General features: G+C 44.1%; 1 protein-coding gene across 1 annotated transcript in view; it reads right to left on the bottom strand.

Annotated features, from left to right (window-relative positions):
* LOC124722409 (Down syndrome cell adhesion molecule-like protein Dscam2) overlaps positions 1–21403 on the bottom strand; it is a 758217-nt gene that overhangs the window by 260545 nt on the left and 476269 nt on the right. The window contains exons 14-15 of the mRNA XM_047247577.1: positions 21181–21300; positions 18766–18981 (exon numbers count right to left, since the gene is read on the bottom strand). Of these exons, the coding sequence (XP_047103533.1) occupies positions 18766–18981; positions 21181–21300 (336 nt within the window). The remainder of the gene's footprint in view (positions 1–18765; positions 18982–21180; positions 21301–21403) is intronic.

Here is a 21403-nt window from a genome sequence, read left to right as displayed (position 1 = left end):
AGCACTTAAGAAGGGACTAAACTTTGCTTCTTCACCATGAAGTACCCCTTTCATTGACATATTAAGTGTGCTGAACAAGTAATTCATAAGTTTCTCAGTGAAACTGCAGAAGGAATTCATAGAGCAAAGAGCCACATTTTTTTAAAATCCAAGCTGCCAGCACCAAACATGACTAGAGCTGAGTGCAATGGACTCTGTGCCCTCCACAATGATTCTCTTGCCATAGTCGCGCCAGCTGACCAGGGTAATGCTGCCATCCTGATGGAACAAGCCAACTTTGACACAAAAATCTGATGGATGCTGGAGGAAGATATGTACCAAAGAGTGCCTCAGGACCCAGCATCCAGAATAGTAATGAAGACTTTGGAGCTTCTCAAACAGTCATCGCTGGAAGAGAGTGTTATTAAAAACCACCTCCCCCAGGCACCCAGTCCACCCACATTCTAATGTCTGCCAAAAATGTGTTAGAAGGATACCCCTTTAAGGCCTATAGTGAGCATCATCAGATTGCTGACCAATAGACTTGCAAGGCATTTGGCTAGTCTCCTCTCGATGCACGTTGGACATTGTGTGCACCATATAAAGAATACAGCAAACATCATCGATTGAATTAAATGTCTATGTCTTAGTGAAGCAGATATTATGGTTAGCTTTGATGTGGTTTCCCTACTCCCATGTGTGCCCATCAAGATTCTACAGACTTGATGTCCCGGTTCTTTGATGACACCATCATGGGTTTATTAAACATACCCTGATGTCACTGTATTTTTCACATGGTGGAAAATATTTAAGCCAGATGAATGGTGTTGTGATGGGGAGGCTATTACTCTGGTTGTAGCCAACTTCTTTATGGAGCATTTTGAGGACATCATCTTGGACATGGCTCCTGCTAAGCCTGGTTGTTTTTGTCACTACATTAACAATACATTCGTTATATGGCCTCATGGACATGAAGAGCTGTAAAAGCTCCTGGAATACATCATCAACATCCACAACTACATACAATTCATGATGGAAGTGGTGAAGGATGGTTCCTTGCCATTCCTGGATGTTCTTGTCTGCCATAAAGCCAATAGATGTCTCAGTCACATTGTTGATTGCAAGCCCACACACACGGATTGATATCTGCATGCCACCAGCTACCACCACCCAGCACACAAGCTGTATGTTCTCAGGACCTTGATACATCAAGCTGAAACCACCTCACATGCTGAAAACCTGCCAAAGGCACTGAGCTACTTACATAAAGTTTTCAAGGAAAACAGTTATAACAACAGACAAATTTCACAAGCAGTTTCAGCTAAGCCTCAAAAGGAAGACCTCCAAAGAAGACACAAAGAAAATTGCGTTTTTACCATTTTGTGGCTCAATAATAGGGATGATTAGTCATCTTCTGAAGAGGCATAAAATCAACAGTCTTGGGATCCCCAGCATAGATCCAGCAACTAATGAAGCCTGTGAAAGATTATGTAGGCCTCAAAACACCTGGAATATACAAAATACTGTGTGGGTGTGAGCAGTCTTATATCAGTCACATTGTTTGCACTATTGAACAGTGATGAATGGAACATCAAATGTGTTTCCATCTGTGCTATCTTGAACAATCAGCTGTAGTAGGGCATGCACTGGATAATGGACACCATATTGCATTCAATGATACTTCTATTGTTAAACAAACAATGGCTTCTGCAATATCATAATAAATGAAGCAATAGAGATATGAATATCAAATAACAGCCTCAATAAACACAGTGGATTGCACAGTGGATTGCACAGTACAGCTTGGGATCCTGTGATTGGGGAGTTGAAGTGGTTGTGACAGTCCAACATTGCTATCTATGGTGCAGGACTGGGCACCAGTGATACTACTGGTGGTGACGTGGCTGTATAAGAATGGCAGCGACATTCACACAACAGTCAGCCACATGACAGTGGCAGAGGAGATCTCTGCCAAGAGCTCATGGGCAGTTAACCATTTGACATGGTTTGAAACCACAGAATATTTTATTAGTTGATATCACTGTGACAGCATTCATTTGTACATAATGTTTAGGATATGCAAATTAATGAGAATTTAAATCGTATGCAACAAAGTATTCAGTTAACATACTTTCCTAATTTACACCAGATAATGCCATCTGGTGTAATAACTTGGAGTATCTCATGTCTAAGAAATAAATTTTTGTTGCCCAAAAGTGAATGCTAGATTTATGTATGCCGAGCATTGGATGCCAGTCCCTGCATTAAGCATCTGTCCTCTACAAGTCTTCTGGCTACCCACTACGAGCTAAAAAATGTCTTTCTAAGCAATTTCTTCAACTGTATAGAAGAATTTTTATTCAATAATTTATATTATATGCAGTAAAAACAGTTATATGCCTTTCAAATTAAGTATTGTCAACTGTTGTGTCCATTTATATGTAACTGGTTAATGCATTGCCATACTTAAACACAAATTGTGTTAAATAGCATATAAACTTGTTTGTGCCACATTATTATGGTCATAAAAATGACACATGGAACACACAACACCTATTCATGTCACACAGCAGCCACACTAACTGCCTGCTAGAAATACTGATTATATTTCATGTGACCTCATTCTTTCACAGTGGCATGCTTCAGATACAATTTTCTCAAGTTACAAGCCACATCACTCTTAATAAAACACCAAAGATTTCTATAGCTGACTCAGCCATCATTATCAGGGGTTAAAAAACTGACTGCCAGGGCTGGTACAGTGTTCCACTTATATAGGTGTGATAGCAGCATCTAAAATCTTCCGGAATGGGTGGAAGTGATGCAGGTGTGGAAAACAAGTTGGCCAGCTAATAGGATTTCTGTCTCACCATGGGACTGAGAGACATCAGGGGCATGAGGGGTCAATGCCACATCTTTCAGGGTATGCTGATATAAGAGCCTGATAATTAGTAAAAAATGAAATGATAATGTGGTATTGCTGGCAACCAGGGAAGTTTCAACTGCTGGGTTGCAGGTCTTATTTCAGGTGATGCCACATTGGGCACCTTGTGTGTCGGTAATGATGAGATGATGATGAGGACAACACAACACCCAGTCCACAAGCAGAGAAAATCCTCAACCTGGCTGGGAATTGAACCCAGGCCCGTTGAATGGCAAGCAAACATGTTACCACTCACAAGGGAACCTCCCCATCGCACCCCCCTCAGATTTAGTTATAAGTTGGCACAGTGGATAGGCGTTGAAAAACTGAACACAGATCAATCGAGAAAACAGGAAGAAGTTGTGTGGAACTATGAAAAAAATCAGCAAAATATACAAACTGAGTAGTCCATGTGAAGATAGGCAACATCAAGGACAATGAGAGTTAAGGAGCGCCGCGGTCCCGTGGTTAGCGAGAGCAGCTACAGAGCAAGAGGTCCTAGGTTCAAGTCTTCCCTCGCGTGAAAAGTTTAATTTTTTATTTTCAGTTTATGTGACAAACTCTTATGTTTTCATCACTTTTTTGGAAGTGATTATCACATCCACAAGAAAACCTAAATCGGGCAAGGTAGAAGAATCTTTTTACCCATTCGCTAAGTGTACAAGTTAGGTGGGTCGACAACATATTCCTGTCATGTGACGCACATGCCGTCACCAGTGTCATATAGAATATATCAGACGTGTTTTCCTGTGGAGGAATTGGTTGACCTATGACCTTGCAATCAAATGTTTTCGGTTCCCATTGGAGAGGCACATCCTTTTGTCTACTAATCGCATGGTTTTGCGGTGCGGTCGCAAAACACAGACACTAAACTTATTACAGTGAACAGAGACATCAATGAACGAACGGACAGATGATAACTTTGCGAAAATAAAGAAAGTAAAATTTTGAGCTGAGGGAAGACTTGAACCAAGGACCACTAGATCTGCAGCTACTCACACTAACCACGGGACTACGGCGGTCCTAACCTCAGATGCTCCTTGATGTTGCCTATCTTGCACATGGACTACTCAGTTTGTATATTTTGCTTATTTTTTTCATAGTTCCACACAACTTCTTCCTATTTTCTCGATTGATCTGTGTTCAGTTTTTCAAGGCCTATCCCCTGTGCCAACTTATAACTAAATCTGAGGTGGGTGCGATGGGTAGGTTCCCTTGTCAGATACGCAGGCAGACTTGATACTTAGTAATCATACATAACTTCTTGCTCAATGAAAGAAGAGTGTCTAAGAACTGGAAAGCAGCACAGGTTACACTAACACTCAAGAAAGAAAATAAGAACAATCCACTGAATTAAAGGCCCATATCACTTATATCCATTTACAGTAGGATTCTGGAACACTATGGTAAAAAATTATAAGTTACCTCAAAGAAAATGATCCATTGACACACAGTTAACATGGATTCAGAAAACACTGTTATTGTGAAACACAACTAGCTCTTTATTCACACAAAGTAATGAGCACCATTGACAAGGGATCTCAAATTCATTCCATATTTCTAGATTTTAAGAAGGCTTTTGATACTGTTCTTCACAAGCAGCTTCTGATCAAATTGTATAACTATGGAGTATCGTTTCTGTTATAGCAACGAGCGACCAGCAAGCAGTGCATGGCAGAGAATGGAGACATGAAGCCACCAGGTGGGGGTGCCACTGGAGGTATTGCTAACAACGAATAGACAAAACAGACAAACAAGTAGGGGATGGCAGACACTACAACCGACCAGGACACAACACGAGGTAAGCAAGCAAAAACCGGGGTGGTAAACATAGCGAGACAACAACAATGCAGGAACACTCCAAACAATGACAGTATGTATCTCAACACATGGAACTGGAATGCAGTAAGGCCAAGAAGCACACGTGAACTACAGCAAGAACCAGACTGCCAGCATAGTGCCATGCAGCTATCTAAATACAGGACCATGGGAAACACAATTGGCTGCAGACTTAGCGTAGTACAGAGAGTGGCACACTCACAAGGGGAGGCTCGTGGTGCAGGTGCGTGCCAGAGCACAGAGACCCCTAATGGGTATCCAGGTCCATAGACTCTGGCACACGTTCAATTTCTGCACCTTCCAACACCAGATTCCTGATCCCCCCCAAAACTTGTCCATAGGGGTGGAAACGACCCAGACGGAGGCCATGATGCGCAGAAGGAGGGAATGGAGGGAGACCCTGGGTCATCACTATCAGCAATGGGTTGGGATAGCAGTCCGTGGAATTCATCAAAATGTCACTAGAGGGCAGGGCATCACACAGCACCTCCGATCCTTATGGATGCAGGAAGGAGTGCTGGCATGCCTGCCGGGAGCCGGCAGCCATCAGCAGTGGGGCTGGCTTGAGGACCTCGTGCACACCAGAAGGAAGTGGAGGGCATTAGGGGAGGTGAGGTGCCATGTAGGGGTATGAGGCCGGAGTTGGTTATGGTGGTGGTGCTCGAGCCCCTTCTAAGTCTGTACCAATGTCACAAGCTGCCCTTGGGTTGCGACTACTGTGGTGGAAGTCCAAACAGCCTTGCCTCCATATGAGCTGGCGCACACTGCTGTGCTGGGGTGTAGTGCTGAGAGGGTCAGAGGTGAGGCTCAGAAGGTGATGGTGTCAGCAGATGGACCAGGGTCATGGATGCCAGCCATGGAGGAGTTTGGCCGTTCTATGACCACAATTTGGCGTGGTGCAATAAGTGTTCAAGAATAAGGTATGGTCAACACAGTGGCAGAGGATTCAACTGCTTTTGTCAGCTGTTGTTTAAGTGTTCTGATCAGTCATTTTGCTGTGACATTGGAGGACAGATGGAATGGAGGGGTGCAGATGTGTTTGATACCATTGGCCTCACAGAATGCGTGAAGGAGGCTGCTGCAAATTGGGGGCCATTATCAGAGACCAAGGTATGAGGCAGGCCTTCGATAGTGAGAACCTGAGCCAAGGCCATGAGTGTGGCATCAGGCATGGTGGACGCCATGTGTACCACATATGGGTATCTGGAGTATGCATCCACAATGAGTAACCACAGCGATCCCAAAAACAGGCCCATAAAATCGAGATGGATGCAGTCCCAGGGGTGGCGAGGCATGGGCCAGGGTGCAAATGATTCCGAAGGGCTGGCCTGGTGATGCGCACATACCGAGCACACATGTACCAAGCATTTGATGTTGCCATCTATGCCGGGCCAATACATATGCCGGTGAGCCAAATCACCTGATGGACGTCAGTCTCCATGGCCAAGAGAAGAACACACACCACAATCGATAGTCTGTGTGAGAGATGCCGCCAGGGGCTGAATTCAGTTTTCAACCAACGAAAAGATGGGTCATGTAGCAGAGAACCTGCCTTAGGATGTGGTCCTGGCATGTGGCAATGGCGACCTGTGCAGCCGTGATAGGAAATCCGTCCTGTGTATCTTGGCGGGCTGTATCAATGTGAAAGCAGAGGAATTTGGGATCAAGGCCCAAGGGAAGATGTGGCAATGCATCTGCACTGAAGTGTTGAGAGGTGGGGTTATATTGGATAACGTACGTGTAACTTCGTAAGAACAGAGCCCAGTGCTGGAGACGTTGAGTGGTTCACTCTGGGAGGTGTGTGTGTTGTGTTGTGTGTGTGTGGGGGGGGGGGGGGGGCCTGAATAGGGTAACCAAAGGCTTGTGATCAGTAAGGAGAGTGAACTTCATCCCAAACAGGTAGATATGAAACTTGTGAATGGTGAAAACTATCACCAGAGCCTCTTTCTCAGTCTGAGAATAGATCCTCTATGCTGGGGACAGCATATTTGAGGCATACACAATGGGCTGTTCTGAGCCATCCTCATTCCTGTGAGCCAGGACTGTACCAATATCATAGGTCAAAGCATCAGCCACCTCAACCAAGGGGCAGTCCGGACAGAAGGGAAACAGGCAAGGAGCAGACTTCAGCATAGTTTTCAAGTGGAGAAAAGCATGATCACAGGCAGGAGTCCAGTTGAAAGGCACTCCTTTGTGACACAAGCGATTGAGGAGCTGTGCAATATCAGCAGCCTGGGATAAAAACTTTATGTAGTAGTTAGCCTTGCCCAAAAAACCTGGAGGTCAAATAAATCCTTGGGCTGGGGAAGGGAGTTGATGGCCATGACACTGTGATCCGATGGACAAATGCCGTCTTTACTGAGCCAGTGCTCCAAGTATTCGACTTCCAGTTGAAAGAAACTACACTTGTCCAGCCAACAGTATAAGCCTATGGCCTGCAGGGCGTGAAATAAGGTACCAAGGTTTTCAAATGCTTATAGCGTTTATGGCCGGTGACCAAGATGTCATCGAGATAATTGGCACAAGCTGGGATGGGCTGTGTGAAGTGCTCCAGGTACCTCTGGAAAATGACCAGTGTAAAGTAAATACCAAACAGAAGGTGCTTGTATTTACATAATCCAAAAGGTGTGTTGATGACAATGATGTTCTCGGATTCCTCATCTAAGGGTAATTGATGGTAGTAAGCCTCTGCCAGGTCAACCTGAGAGAAGTACTAGCCAAGCACCAGTTTGGTGACAAGGTCTTCCTGCTGGGGAATGGGATAAATTTCAACCAGAGACTGTGCATTGATTGTAGCTTTGAAATCCCCACATTGGTGAAGGGAGCCATTGGGTTTACTGACCACCACTAACAGGGACACCAAAGCACTCACTTTCATGGGCTCAATGATGCCAGCAGCCTGCAGTCGATCGGTCTTGTTGACTGCTGAACATAAGGCCACTGGAACGGGTTGAGTCCAGAAAAACTGCAGTTGAGCATCTGGTCAGAGAGCAATGTGCACCTTGAAGTCAAATGCACACCCTAAGTCAGACTGAAACAAAGAGGCATAGGCCAAGCACAAATGATCGAGGTCTTGGAATGGGACGGCAGTGGAAATGACCTTAACTTCATCAGAAATCAAAAAGCCAAATAATGTGAAAGCATTGAGTCCAAACATGTTTGAAGCCAATGGATGGTCAACCACCAGTAGTGTTAGGAGATAGGGAACATGTTTATAGGTGGCTGGGACCGAGAACTGCCCATAGAAGGGAATAGAACCATCACCATACGTGACCAATCACCGAGAGGTGGGAGATGACTGTGGGGTACAAAGGCATGTATACATCGCCAGATTGATCAAGGAGTCAGTGCCCCCCGTATTGATCTGGAAATTAATGTGCACATTAAAAATGCAGAGCGTGAAGGACAACTTCCACATCAATGGGTCTTCTAGTGGAATGACTGATTGCAGCATATGCATGGTATCCTGATGACCCATGGGTGAGGGGCAGGTGCGGGTTGAGCAGCTGGGACAGACTGATTGGAGACGGCCATCTTTCTGACAGCCCATGCACATCTTCCAGCAATGAGAACAGCCTGCACAAGAGTGGACAAAAAAGCACTGTGGACAAGATGGAAGTAAGACATCGACTGGTGGCTCTGAACCCATAGAGACATTGTACAAGGAGGAGTCCAAACAATGTTGCTCTCTGTGGGCGGTACCATGACGATGACATGAGAGAAGAACCCTCACGGTGGACTCTACCGCCAACAATATGACACCCTTCAATGCTGATTGGCACAAGTGAAGTCACATTTGTGGCTGAGACCCTGCAAGTCCATGACCCAAGAATGGAATGATTGACCAGGCTGTTTATGGTACTGATGGAACTCAAGCCAAGATGCCACAACATGATATTGCTGGGAATAGTAGTTAGTCAGCAGCACACATATTCATTAAAGAAGAGAGCCACGGGGTCTGACAAGGGTGCCAACTTGGGCAGCAGAAAGAACGTGTCTGGTGATGCCCAGGACAATAATAATGAAAGCTTGAGGGAGTCATTTGTAGCCTGAAACACTTCGAATTGTTTCAGACAATGAAAGTAGGATTCCTAATCTTCCTTAACGTCATTAAAGGGCAGAAACAACGTCAGACATGGGGAAGTGTCTGAAACTGGGACACCCAGGAGCTGGTGCTGTCAGACTCCCCTGCACTGACTTTGTCCATCAGCAACTGCAAGGACTGCTGTAAGACATCTAACTGGTGCTGCTGCTGTTGCATGAGCCGCTACTGTTGTTCCAAGAGCCATACCAATGTAGCCTCGATGCTACAAAACCTTTTACCTCATCACCAGTCTTATAGCTTTGAGTGACCAGCGAACAGTGCATGTCAGAGAATAGAGATGCAAAGCCGCCAGGCAGGAAGCCGCTGGAGGTATCACTAACAATGAACAGACAGGACAGACAAACAAGTAGGGGACAACAAACACTACAACTGACCAGGACACAACACGAAGTAAGCAAGCAAGAACTGAGGTGATAAACATACTGAGACAACAACAATGCAGGAACACTCCAAACAACGACAGTATCTATCTCTGCACACGGAACTGGAATACAGTATGGCCAAGATGCACATGCGAACTATAGCATGTACCAAATTGCTGGGGTGTCACTGTGTGGCTGCCTAACTGTAAGGCAACAAATTATCTATTAGCTACATATTTCCAAGCACATATTATACTTATGTATATATATAAGAATTCTACTGAAGCTAGAGTCTCTTTTTTACTATCTGTGTACTGAAAACCATTAAGAGGTTTCTAAATTGACTTGAAAACCATCTTTATTGGTTGGTAATATACTGTTTGAAAACCTGCAGCAACACTTTTGTCTTTTGTTTCTGCCAGAAAAAGAAAAAAAAGTTAAAGATACCTGACAAAAGAGCTTTCAATCACACAATGACTTTTGGAAGTGCCTTTGACAGTTTTGTAACAGTTGCTTAGTGGCATTTAAAAAAAAAAGATGCACCATGAAGCAATTATCCAAACTGGACAGAAATCAGTAGATGTGATGTCCATGCGAAGACAAACAAATGATTACAGTTTCACAAAAATTGGATCATTAATTCAAGACAGGGAACTTTACAAAATGAGCAAGACAATAACATGTTGGTCCACCTGTGACCCTTAGTCAAGCAGTTAGCATTGGTTGACACAGTTATTGGGTGTCCTCCTGAGGGATACCATGCTAAATTCTGATCAATCAGAATGTTAGATTGTCCCCATAATGCACCAAACATTGGTACCACTGCATCCTTACAGCACAGTGGTACATTGATGATACTCTACAACCCGTTTTGTTGTCCTTCATGTCAATCCATCCTGGCATTACATTCCAATAAGATAATACCTGCCCACACACAAGAAGAGTTCTACTGCTTGCCTTTGTCCTTTCCTAACCAAACCTTGGACAGCAAGGTTGCCAAATTTCTCTGTAACTGAGAATGCTGCAGTGCAGTTTCTCCAAAAGACCATATGAGGAATGCAAGCAATATGAGGAAGGCATTGTCAACATACTGCAGGAAGCAAAATGGATGCAACCGTATAGAGTGCAGAGCTTTCTTCTTGAAGTTCTAAGTTCTCCATAAACAAATGGAACATGAGAAGTAACCTATGGCTGAGCATTACCAAAAATAAGAATAAACAGCAATGCTTTTAACAGAGACCAGGGGTACACAAGGGGGCAGCCTTTAGATATCAAGTGAAAGCAAAGACAGATGCTTGATGCTCATGTGGAGGTGGAAGCAACATTTTCAAATGTGGTGCTGGCGATTAGGCATAGATCCCTCAGAGTGGTTGGTGTGTCACATTGTCCATAAACAGCCCTTTTCAATCAATCCCATGCATGTTCGATAGTGTTCATGTCTGGAGAGCAAGCTGGCCACTCTAGTCGAGTGAAATTTTCCTGAAGGAAGTTGTTCACAAGATGTGCACGATGGGGACATGAATTGTCATCCATGAAGATGAATGCCTCACCAATACGCTGCCGATATGGTTGCAGTATTGGTCACAGGATACCATTCATGTATCATACAGCCATTACAGCACCTTACATGAGCAGCAGTGGCATACATCAGCCCACATAATGCCATCCCAAAACAGAAGGGAACCACCACCTTGCTGCACTCGCTGGAGAGTGTGTCTAAGGTGTTCAGCCTGACCGGGTTGCCTCCAAACACATCTCCGACGATTGTCTGGCTGAAGGCATACACGACACTTATCGGTGAAGAGAACATGATGCCAATCCTGAGCAGTCCATCCGGCATGTTGTTGGGTCCATCTGTACCATGCTGCATGGTGTCATGTTTGCAAAGATGGACCTCACTATGGACATTGGGAGTGAAGGTGCATATCATGCAGCCTATTACACACAGTATGAGTCATAACACAACGTCCTGTGGTTGCACAAAAAGCATTATTCAACATGGTTGCATTGCTGTCAGGGTTCCTTCAAGCCATAAACCATAGGTGGCTGTAGTAGCCCTTAGACAGCCTGAGCAAGGCATGTCATCGACAGTTCCCACCTCTCTGTATCTCCTCCATGTGCAAACAACATCACTTTGGTTCACTCCGAGACACCTGGACACTATCCTTGTTGAGAGCCCTTCCTGGCACAAAGTAACAATGTGGATGCAATCAAACCACAGTATTGACCATCTAGGCATGGATGAACTACAGACAACATGAGCTGTGTACCTCCTTCTTGGTGGAATCACTGGAACTGATTTTCTGTCGGACCCCCTCCATCTAATAGGCACTGCTCATGCATGGTTGTTTACATCTTTGGACAGGTTTAGTGAAATCTCGGAACAGTCAGAGGGACTGTGTCTGTGATACAATTTCTACAGTCAATGTCTATCTTCAGGAGTTCTGCGAACTGGGGTGTTGCAAAACATTTCTTGATGTGTGTATATTATAGGTGGCACTACAGTGGCTAAAATATCAGTCCAGGCTGCTTTTGCCCTGTATAGAGCCATATAATAGCCTTCCATTTCTTGCTTTTCAATCCACTGATATACTGAATTTCCAGCATTAACTGCTCTATTCATCACTGGTTTCACCTGTAAACAGTTCATCATGTAATACACCATACAGTCTTCCATTTCACACTCTTAATTACAGTGGACCTGTCTTCAATCCAACAACTTCATCCTACAACCAGGACTCATTTTCTCCATTTTTCCCTTGAGGAATATAATCATCTTCACTTCCACTGCCCACTGCCTCTACTTACATTTTCTTTCTTCACAATTGGTCATTTTTTTGTTCATGTTCTATAATTTGAAGAGATGTTGAAATTTAGAAAACTTCTTTCTATCAAGTCACTAGATCCCATATAAGTTTCACTCTTTGTTTTGACCATAATCTGTGTTCCAGTTGTTATCTGTACTTGAAGAGTATTTTTCCAAAGTATACATAACACCATTGATAGTTAGGGGACAACCTTGAAAGTTTTTATTTGATCTTCTTATTATTCAATTCAAATTTTTTTATGGGAGGTACATAGAAAAGCCTCCATACTTACTTTTTCAGCTTTTGTTTATTCTATCTTGTTTCTTTATTTCTGAGTGTGATGTCACCGCCAGACACCACACTTGCTAGGTGGTAGCCTTTAAATCGGCCGCGGTCCGTTAGTATACGTCGGACCCGCGTGTTGCCACTGTCAGTGATTGCAGACCGAGCACCGCCACACGGCAGGTCTAGAGAGACTTCCTAGCACTCGCCCCAGTTGTACAGCCGACTTTGCTAGTGATGGTTCACTGCCTACTCACGTTCTCATTTGCCGAGATGATAGTTTAGCATAGCCTTCAGCTACATCATTTGCTATGACCTAGCAAGGTGCCATTATCAATTACTATTGATATTGTGAATCATGTACCGTCAAGTCCGACATTCATCATTAATGGATTAAACTTAAGTATTCCAACAGCAACGTCCATTTTTCTAAATTCTAATTTCCTTGTCCTGTTCCAGACCTCACGCCAGCCTGCGTGAGCTAAAACGTGTGCATTTCGGCCTCCTCTAGTAACACGGTGTTGGCTCTCCTGCCAACCACAACATCGGCGAGGGGGCACAACCGCGTTCTTATTGATATTGCCCTGGTTTACTTGTGTAATGGCTTTGCCACAATCTCCAGATGTACTGTCCGAATTTTATCGCTTACAGAATCAGCAGACGCAGGCATTACTGGATGCCCTTGGACAGCTCATCCAGGGTCAATGTGCGATGCAAAACGATGTGGCAGTAGCTGCTCCACCGCTAACACAGCCACAAAACGCAGTTGCACCAACTTTTCGACCTTTTGATGCTGCACTGGAAAGCTGGACGGTGTGGTCACGCCAATTTGGATTCCATCTCGCCACCTACAGAATTCAAGGTAACGAGCGGCAGCCTTTTTTGCTATCATCAGTCGGGGTGAACACGTACCGTGTGATAGTCAAATTATTTCCCCGACGCGACGTAGCAACTCTGTCCTACGAAGAAATTTTGTCTGCATTAGATGCATATTTCAAAGAATCAGTCAATGTAGTTGCGAAACGGTATACCTTCTTTCATACAAAATGTACAGCAGGTAAGACTAATCGGGAGTGGTTTGCAACCTTCAAAGGCCTTACTAGGGATTGTGCTTTTGAGTGTCAATGTGGACTCCCTTATTCAGATACTATAGTACGTGATGGAACTGCACAGAACGTTTCTGATGTTCGTATAATTGAACAGATTTTGAAACTAGTCAATCCCTCCCTTCAACAAGTGATGGACATATTGGATCGGCAGCAGACACTTGACTTTCCTCAGGAATCATTTGAAACTTCACCAGCCATGTGTCAGGTTAACCAGCCCACCGGGCGAGCTGCACAGAGCAGTAAACAGCCCCCGAGCCTGGTCGCGCCGCTGCCGCCAGGCTCTCAGCCACGTGTGCCACGCTGGCAAGCAAATGCAGTGCTCAAATCATGCCCTTGGTGCGCTACTAGACATTCGCATGAGAATTGCCCGTCACGCCAAGCTATTTGCTTTTATTGTAATAAAAAAGGACATGTTCAGAGTGTTTACCAGAAAAAGCTCAGATCGGAAGCTCAAAACCATTCCAGGCCCTTTGCTTTGCGCCGGAATCAGAATCGAACCAGGGATACTCAGGCTCGCGAAACTTCGCCCATGGAAATTCATGTAGTTCATTCCACTCTGCCCAGTGCCACTCTCTCTAACAGTGACTGTGTTCGTCCCACAAATAGTGTGCATCGACATCGCCGGAACTCCCGTCACGTCACAAGTGATTTTTTACCAGTGTCAGTTCATGTTGCATGAGACAGTCGCTCTTGTCGTCAGCAGGACAATAAACTTTTTGTGGACTTGGACATTAATGGCAAAGTGATACCATTCCAGCTCGATACCGGGACTGCAGTTTCACTGATCAATCAAGACACTTACAAACTGCTGGGCACACCTCCATTGCGTGCCGCAAATGTTAAGTTAACTAGCTATTCAGGTCAAGAGATCCCTGTGTTAGGACAGTGCAGCCTTCTTGTAACACACAAAGGACAAACAAAACTTGTGTCATTTTACGTCCTTCATTCTTCTTCTACAGTGAACTTGTTTGGTTTCGATTTATTTCAGTTGTTTAACTTGTGTATAGTAAATCAGGTCCTATCAGTGAACCAGACTGTGCCTTCAGACAGTGTTTCTCGTCTATGTGAAGAATTTGCAGATATTTTTGCACCAGGCCTCGGTTGCGCTAAGAACTATAAATCACATTTGGAACTGAAAGTAAACCCGCAACTGAAATTTTTCAAAGCACGCAATGTTCCCCACGCATTGCGTGATGAGGTCACAAAAACATTACACGAATTGGAATCACAAGGTATAATTGAACGTGGGCAGGCTTCTCTCTGGGCATCACCCTTAGTAATTTTGCCAAAACCTTCGGGAAAATTGAGACTTTGTGTGGACTTCAAGGCAACAGTGAATCCACAACTCGTGATTGCAACTTTTCCTTTACCCCGCCCAGAAGATCTTTTTGACAAACTGTGCCCGGGTAAATATTTTTCGAAGTTGGACCTAGCAGATGCGTACTTGCAAATACCGGTGGACGAAGAATCCCAGCGCGTATTGGTGATTAACACGCATCCTGATTTGTATCGATTCAAACGACTGCCATTCGGGTGTGCAGCCGCCCCTGCAGTGTTTCAGCAATATCGACAAACTGTTTGTGCGTTGGTCCCTACTGCACCAAATTATCTGGACGATATTGTGATCTCCAGAAAGACGGAAGAAGAACATTTGGCTATTCTCAGAACATTCAAATGGCTCAAATGGCTCTGAGCACTATGGGACTTAACATCTATGGTCATGAGTCCCCTAGAACTTAGAACTACTTAAACCTAACTAACCTAAGGACATCACACAACACTCAGAACATTATTTCAGGTCTTACGACAAAATGGTCTTCGCTTGCGGAAGGACAAATGTGTGTTTTTTGCTCGTGACTTGCCATACCTGGGACATGTACTCAATGTCCAAGGCATACATCCCAGTCCCGAGCACCTCCATGCCATACAAGACTTGCCTTCGCCGCAGAATTTGAAGCAGTTACAGAGTGTGCTGGGAAAAATCTACTATTATCACCGATATGTTCCACACGCCTCTTCCATTTCAGCTCCGCTTCATCGCTTACGCCGTAAAGGTGTTCCATTCGTCTGGACGATGCAATGCGAACGCGCCTTTCGCCAGTTGAAATCAGCGTTGCTTTCCAATACTTGCCTTACGCCATTCGATCCCCAGAAGCCCCTTTTGTTGATGGTGGATGCATCGGATTTCGGGATCGGTGCTGTGCTTGTGCACAAAGATGGATTGCACGATCGCCCTATTGCCTTTGCGTCCAAATTGCTCTCGTCTGCGCAAAGAAATTATTCACAGATCGAGAAAGAAGCATTGGCTCTCGTATTTGGTGTTACAAAGTTCCACGATTTCTTGTATGGTCGTCACTTTACCATAATCACAGACCACAAACCTTTGACATCGCTTTTTCATTCGACCAAGGCTGTACCTCCACGTACAGCGCAGAATTTCATTCGCTGGTCTATTTTCCTCTCGCAGTACCGCTACGATATCTTGTATCGGTCCACTGCTAAGCACGGAAACGCCGATGCATTGTCCCGCTTGCCTGTTGCTGAGGATATGGCATTCGATTCCTCCGAACTTGCTTGCATGTTCATTGATTCGGAAACCAATGATGTGGTCGAATCGTTTCCGATTGATTTTCGTCGCATAGCTACAGCCACAGCTGCCGACCCTGTCCTTGCTACCGTTCTGCGTTTTGTTGCTACGCAACGGCCCTTGTCAACGTCACCAACGTCACGGATCAGGGATCCGTTGGTTCACCGATTTTTTGCTCAGCAGGAGAGACTTTTTGTAGACGTGGTGTTTTGCTGTTACATTCTGATAATGATCAGTCCAGGGTCGTGGTCCCACATTCGTTACAGTCCTCTGTCTTACAGCTTCTCCATCAAGGACATTGGGGTATAGTGAGAACGAAACAACTTGCTCATCAGCACTGTACTTGGTTCGGAATCGATGCCGCAATTACGAATATGTGCTCTTCTTGCATGATGTGTGCCGATCAACAATCAGCACCACTGAGGAAATTCTTTGCATGGCCAAAAGCCACTTCCCCTTGGCAACATTTACACATTGATTTTGCTGGTCCATTCTGGAATGCTCGATGCTTGGTTGTGGTAGATTCATTCAATAATTTTCCTTTTGTTGTCCGGATGTCTTCCACGACGTCATCTGCCACCATCCAAGCATTATCTGCTATCTTTTGCTTTGAAGGTCTTCCACAGACTATTGTTTCTGACAATGGCCCACAATTCATGTCCTCAAAATTTCAGTCATTCTGCAAGGCCAAAGGTATTCAACATCTGACGTCCGCGCCGTTTTCGCCACAGTCAAACGGTGCCGCTGAACGATTGGTCAGGACTTTCAAGTCACAGATGTTGAAGTTGAAAGAGTCGCATTCTCGGGTGGATGCATTATTGGTCTTTTTGTTCTCGTATTGCTCTCACCCCGAGATGGTTGCTCGCCGACTGAGTTGCTCCACGGTCGTCATCATTGAACCTTGATGTCTTTGCTACATCTGCCGCATCAGGTTCCTGTGCAGCGGCAGACACCTGCTTTTGCTCCAGGCGACGTTGTCTACTATCGCCACTATCGAGGTTCACGGCGTTGGCTCAAAGGGCGCATTCTTCGCTGCCTTGGCCGTGCTATGTATCTGGTTTTGGGTGCCTCTGGTGAGGTGCATCGGCATCTCAATCAGCTGCGCCTCTGTCGTTGCACGGGATATGCCACTCGCCGCCTGCTTTCAGCGACAGTGCCATCCAGTCAGCGCCCTGGGGACCCATCTACTGGCTTGCCTCAGCCCCAAGTGTTACCGACGCTGCCTTCCATTTTGCCCCATGGCGATGCGCCGCCGCCACTGCCACCTGTTCTCCCACCGGCGATGCCCGCAGTGGATATGTCGCTGCAACCTCCGGGCGCCTCCCTCAGTCACACGCTGCCGGTCGTTTCCCGTGACCAGTTGTCCTCCAACATGGAACTCTTGCCCGCTTCAGACCATATGTTGTCTTCACCCGTTGGGTGCCCCAGCCCGATGGAGGTCGATTTGGCCCCTCCTGTCTCTCTGCGGGTGCATACACCGCATGTTGGCGTGCACCCTGGAGCAGGTTTTCAGGCGTTTCCTAGCTCCCCACAGTCCGAATGGCACGGTGCGGGTGGCACAGCCTCGGCTGTTGTTAGGCGCCCCACCTCGTCGCACACGTCAACATGGGGTCCTCTCTACGGCAGGCGGAAGCCTTATACCACAACTGTACGCCGATTTGCGGGGTAGGAATGTGGTGTCACCACCAGACACCACACTTGCTAGGTGGTAGCCTTTAAATCGGCCGCGGTCTGTTAGTATACGTCAGACCCGCGTGTCGCCACTATCAGTGACTGCAGACCAAGTGCTGCCACACGGCAGGTCTAGAGAGACTTCCTAGCACTTGCCCCAGTTGTACAGCCGACTTTGCTAGTGATGGTTCACTGTCTACTTACATTCTCATTTGCCGAGACGATAGTTTAGCATAGCCTTCAGCTACGTCATTTGCTATGACCTAGCATGACGCCATTATCAGTTACTAATGATATTGTGAATCATGTACCGTCAAGAGCGACGTTCATCATTAATGGATTGAAGTTAAGTATTCCACCAGCTATGTCCGTTTTTCTAAATTCTAATTTCCTTGTGCTGTTCTAGACCTCACGCCAGCCTGCGTGAGCTAAAACACGTGCATTTCGGCCTCCTCTAGTAACACGGTGTTGGCTCTCCTGCCAACCACAACACTGAGTACATATTTGGCAGCAGCCAGAAGTGACTCACTTCGTTTTGTGAAACAGTTACACCCTGTCACAGAATGAATGGTTATGTAAGGGGTAGTTACTTGGTGACTTACAAAATGTGCCACATACCTCGTGTGTTGCTTATCAAGTCCAAGTGACAGTTTGGTAGAGAGTTTTAATAAAGAAAAAATTCCACTGAGAAATTACACATCTGATACTTTAACTTTCCTGGTTTTATGCAGAGGAAATTCATAAAATCATCATTCCTTCACTATGATGTGTTTAAGCTATCCAGCAGAATAATTATGTAAAATTACTTTGTATATAATATGTTTTTATTATTGTTGATATTTTGTCAGTTGCCCAGGTAGTATACTGTAACAGATTAAATTTAAGTATTTCACTTTCTACCAACATTTTTGGATGTTGGAATCTCATACTTTGATACTCAACTGTGAAATAGATTTCTCACATTAATGTTTAACTGACTGTATAGTTTCATAACACTACTGAATAAGCTGTTCGAATTAAAAATCATCTGAAGAAAACTTACTGAGAATATGAAGATACTTTTTAAGTACTACTTTGTCAAATAATTGATATAGGCCCTACCATGTACTGTTAGTTGGACTACAGCACTCAGTCCAACACTAATATTGTTGCTCGCCTCACACAGATAATGTCCTTCATCATCCTGAGAGATTGTTTCTATAAATAAGGAGCCATTTGCTAAAACCTGAACTGGTTCTGGGTTAGCATTGACTTTTAACAGTTTTGATTCCTTTCTGTGTTGATGAGCTAAATCCAAGTAATGTCCAGGTTTAGAACCTGAAAAAGAAATGATATATTAACAACTTCAGGTTTGTAGTAGCAGGTATATATTTTTCATTCTTTTATGACAAAACACTTACTGTATTTAAGTCATCTAACATCATAAAAATACAAATTAAGTAGGCCTCTGAACAACATTTATATTGCAGTGTAAATTGCACATAACTTAATTTTGAGGGTTGTATAATAAGTAAGGCAACACATTTTTATCTCTGCCAATTTCAGTTGAAAAAATTCAGAATTTGTTGTGGGACATTGTGGAATATTCTGCTTCACCCCTATAGTTTCACTAAATTCCAGTAGGTGAGAGTGCTATACATAGCCATCAAAATTGCATCTTTAATGGAGGTGTATTCAAAGCAGAGAGCTGTCAGTGAGTTTCTTTTGGGAGGAAACCAGAGCATCACAGATATTCATGGAGAATAATGCCTATGGAGACCTGGCAGTGAACAAAAGAATGGTGAGTCATAGAGAGAGGTATCTGACATCATCACAATAAGGTTGCGTCAACCTGTCTGATCTCCCTCATTCTGGCCATCCAGTGATTCCTACAATGATTGATCATACATACCCTTTCCTTTGAGGTGAGTGATGAATCACATTCAACACCTTGCTGTACAACTGGATGTCTCTGTTGGTAGTGCTGACATACTCATCCACCAGTTGGGGTAGTCAAAGTTGTATGCCCACTGGGTTCACCACTGTCTGACAGAAGGACCATTTTTTTGGAATTGATTGCATGTTATGAGGCTGATTGTGACAATTCTTTATGAGACATGAACACAGGCAATGAAACATGGGTTCATCACTTTGAACTAGAAACAAAACACCAATCCATGGAGTGGTGCCACATCACCTATCCTCCAAAGGAAAAGTTCAAAGCTGCACCCACAGGAAATAAAATTGTAGTGACAGTCTTCATGGACTCTGAAGGGGTTATTCTATTTCACGTCCTCCCTTATGGAGCAATGATCAATTCTATTTGTATCATGCTACCCTCAGGAAGCTGAAGAAACAACTTCAGCATGTTCATTGCCACAAAAATGCAAACAAACGTCTCCTTCTCCATGACAACACAAAGACTCACATAAGTCTGCAGACCTGAAAGGAGTCCACAACACTTCTTTGGACTGTTCTTCCTCATCAGTCCTACAACCCATATCTCAGACCTTCTGACTTTCATCTGTTGGCCCAATGAAGGATGCACTTCAAGGGAAGCAGTTGGCTGATGGGGAGATATTGATGCAGCAAGACAATGGCTCTGAAGTCAGCCAGTGGAGTGGTAACATGTTGGTATACAGGTCCTCAAAGTAAGATGGCACAAGGCCACCTCTTTTAATAGAGATTATATTGAAAAATAGGATTTTCTAGCCAACAGAGAGGAAATAATATGGTACATTGCAATCCTGAATAAAACCAACCTGCTTTCAGAAACAAAATGTGTTTGATTACTTATTGAATGTACCTCACAATTAAATATTTATCAGTTGACAGAAATTTATATTTACAAGTGCATTAATTTAACTGTGTGATTCAGAGAGTAACTGGGTAACTGTCAGATTAGATATCCAAAGATTTGAGTTTCCATTCTCAGTTGGTCCTAGGCAAAATCATATCTAATATCATACTAGTAAAGCACTTTGCTGTTCAAACCAACCTTCAGGCTGTCAACAAAATCATATCTAATATCATATCATATCTAATATCATACTAGTAAAGCACTTTGGTGCTCAAACCAACCTTCAGGCTGTCGACAAAATGTGGTTTTAATTTTAATCAAAGACAATTGGATGGCAAAACTTTTAAATTATTATACCATGTTGCAAAAACTAAATAAATGATGTATGGCAAAATGAATGTTGAATAAAGCAAAAAGGACACAATGTCCTTAAAGCTGTATAGAAAAATATGATTGACTATTACCAGCACAAAGTAAATGTATCAGATAACCCAGGATCAAGAGGAGGAATCACTGAAGGTGGGATGGAGGTTTGCAGTACTATTATTTTGTTAATATGTAATCAAGTTGCATACATGTTATGTCATTGAAATACTCTCTGAAGACACACTTTTCAGTTCAGTTCAAAAGGAGAAATTATATATTGCTGTTAAATGAGAGAGAGAGAGAGAGAGAGAGAGAGAGAGAGAGAGAGAAAGAGAGAGAGATGGGGGCCTGCTAAACTAGAAATGCAGTACCTGATGCTTTTTTCCATGACACTGTGGGCTGTGGGAAACCATCTACTTTACAGTCTATGATTACAGACTGTCCCAGCTTGGCTGAGGTGTCCTTTGGTTCAACCACCCAGGTTGGTGGAACTGTAAGGCAACAAATTATCTACTAGCTACATATTTCCAAGCACATATTATACATATGTATATATAAGAATTCTACTGAAGCTAGAGTCTCTTTTTTCACTAT

This window comes from Schistocerca piceifrons, chromosome X (genome assembly GCF_021461385.2).
Source record: "Schistocerca piceifrons isolate TAMUIC-IGC-003096 chromosome X, iqSchPice1.1, whole genome shotgun sequence".
Classification (NCBI taxonomy): domain Eukaryota; kingdom Metazoa; phylum Arthropoda; class Insecta; order Orthoptera; family Acrididae; genus Schistocerca; species Schistocerca piceifrons.
The sequence above is the reverse complement of the archived record's forward strand: the minus strand, read 5'-3'. Positions and strand labels throughout refer to the sequence as shown.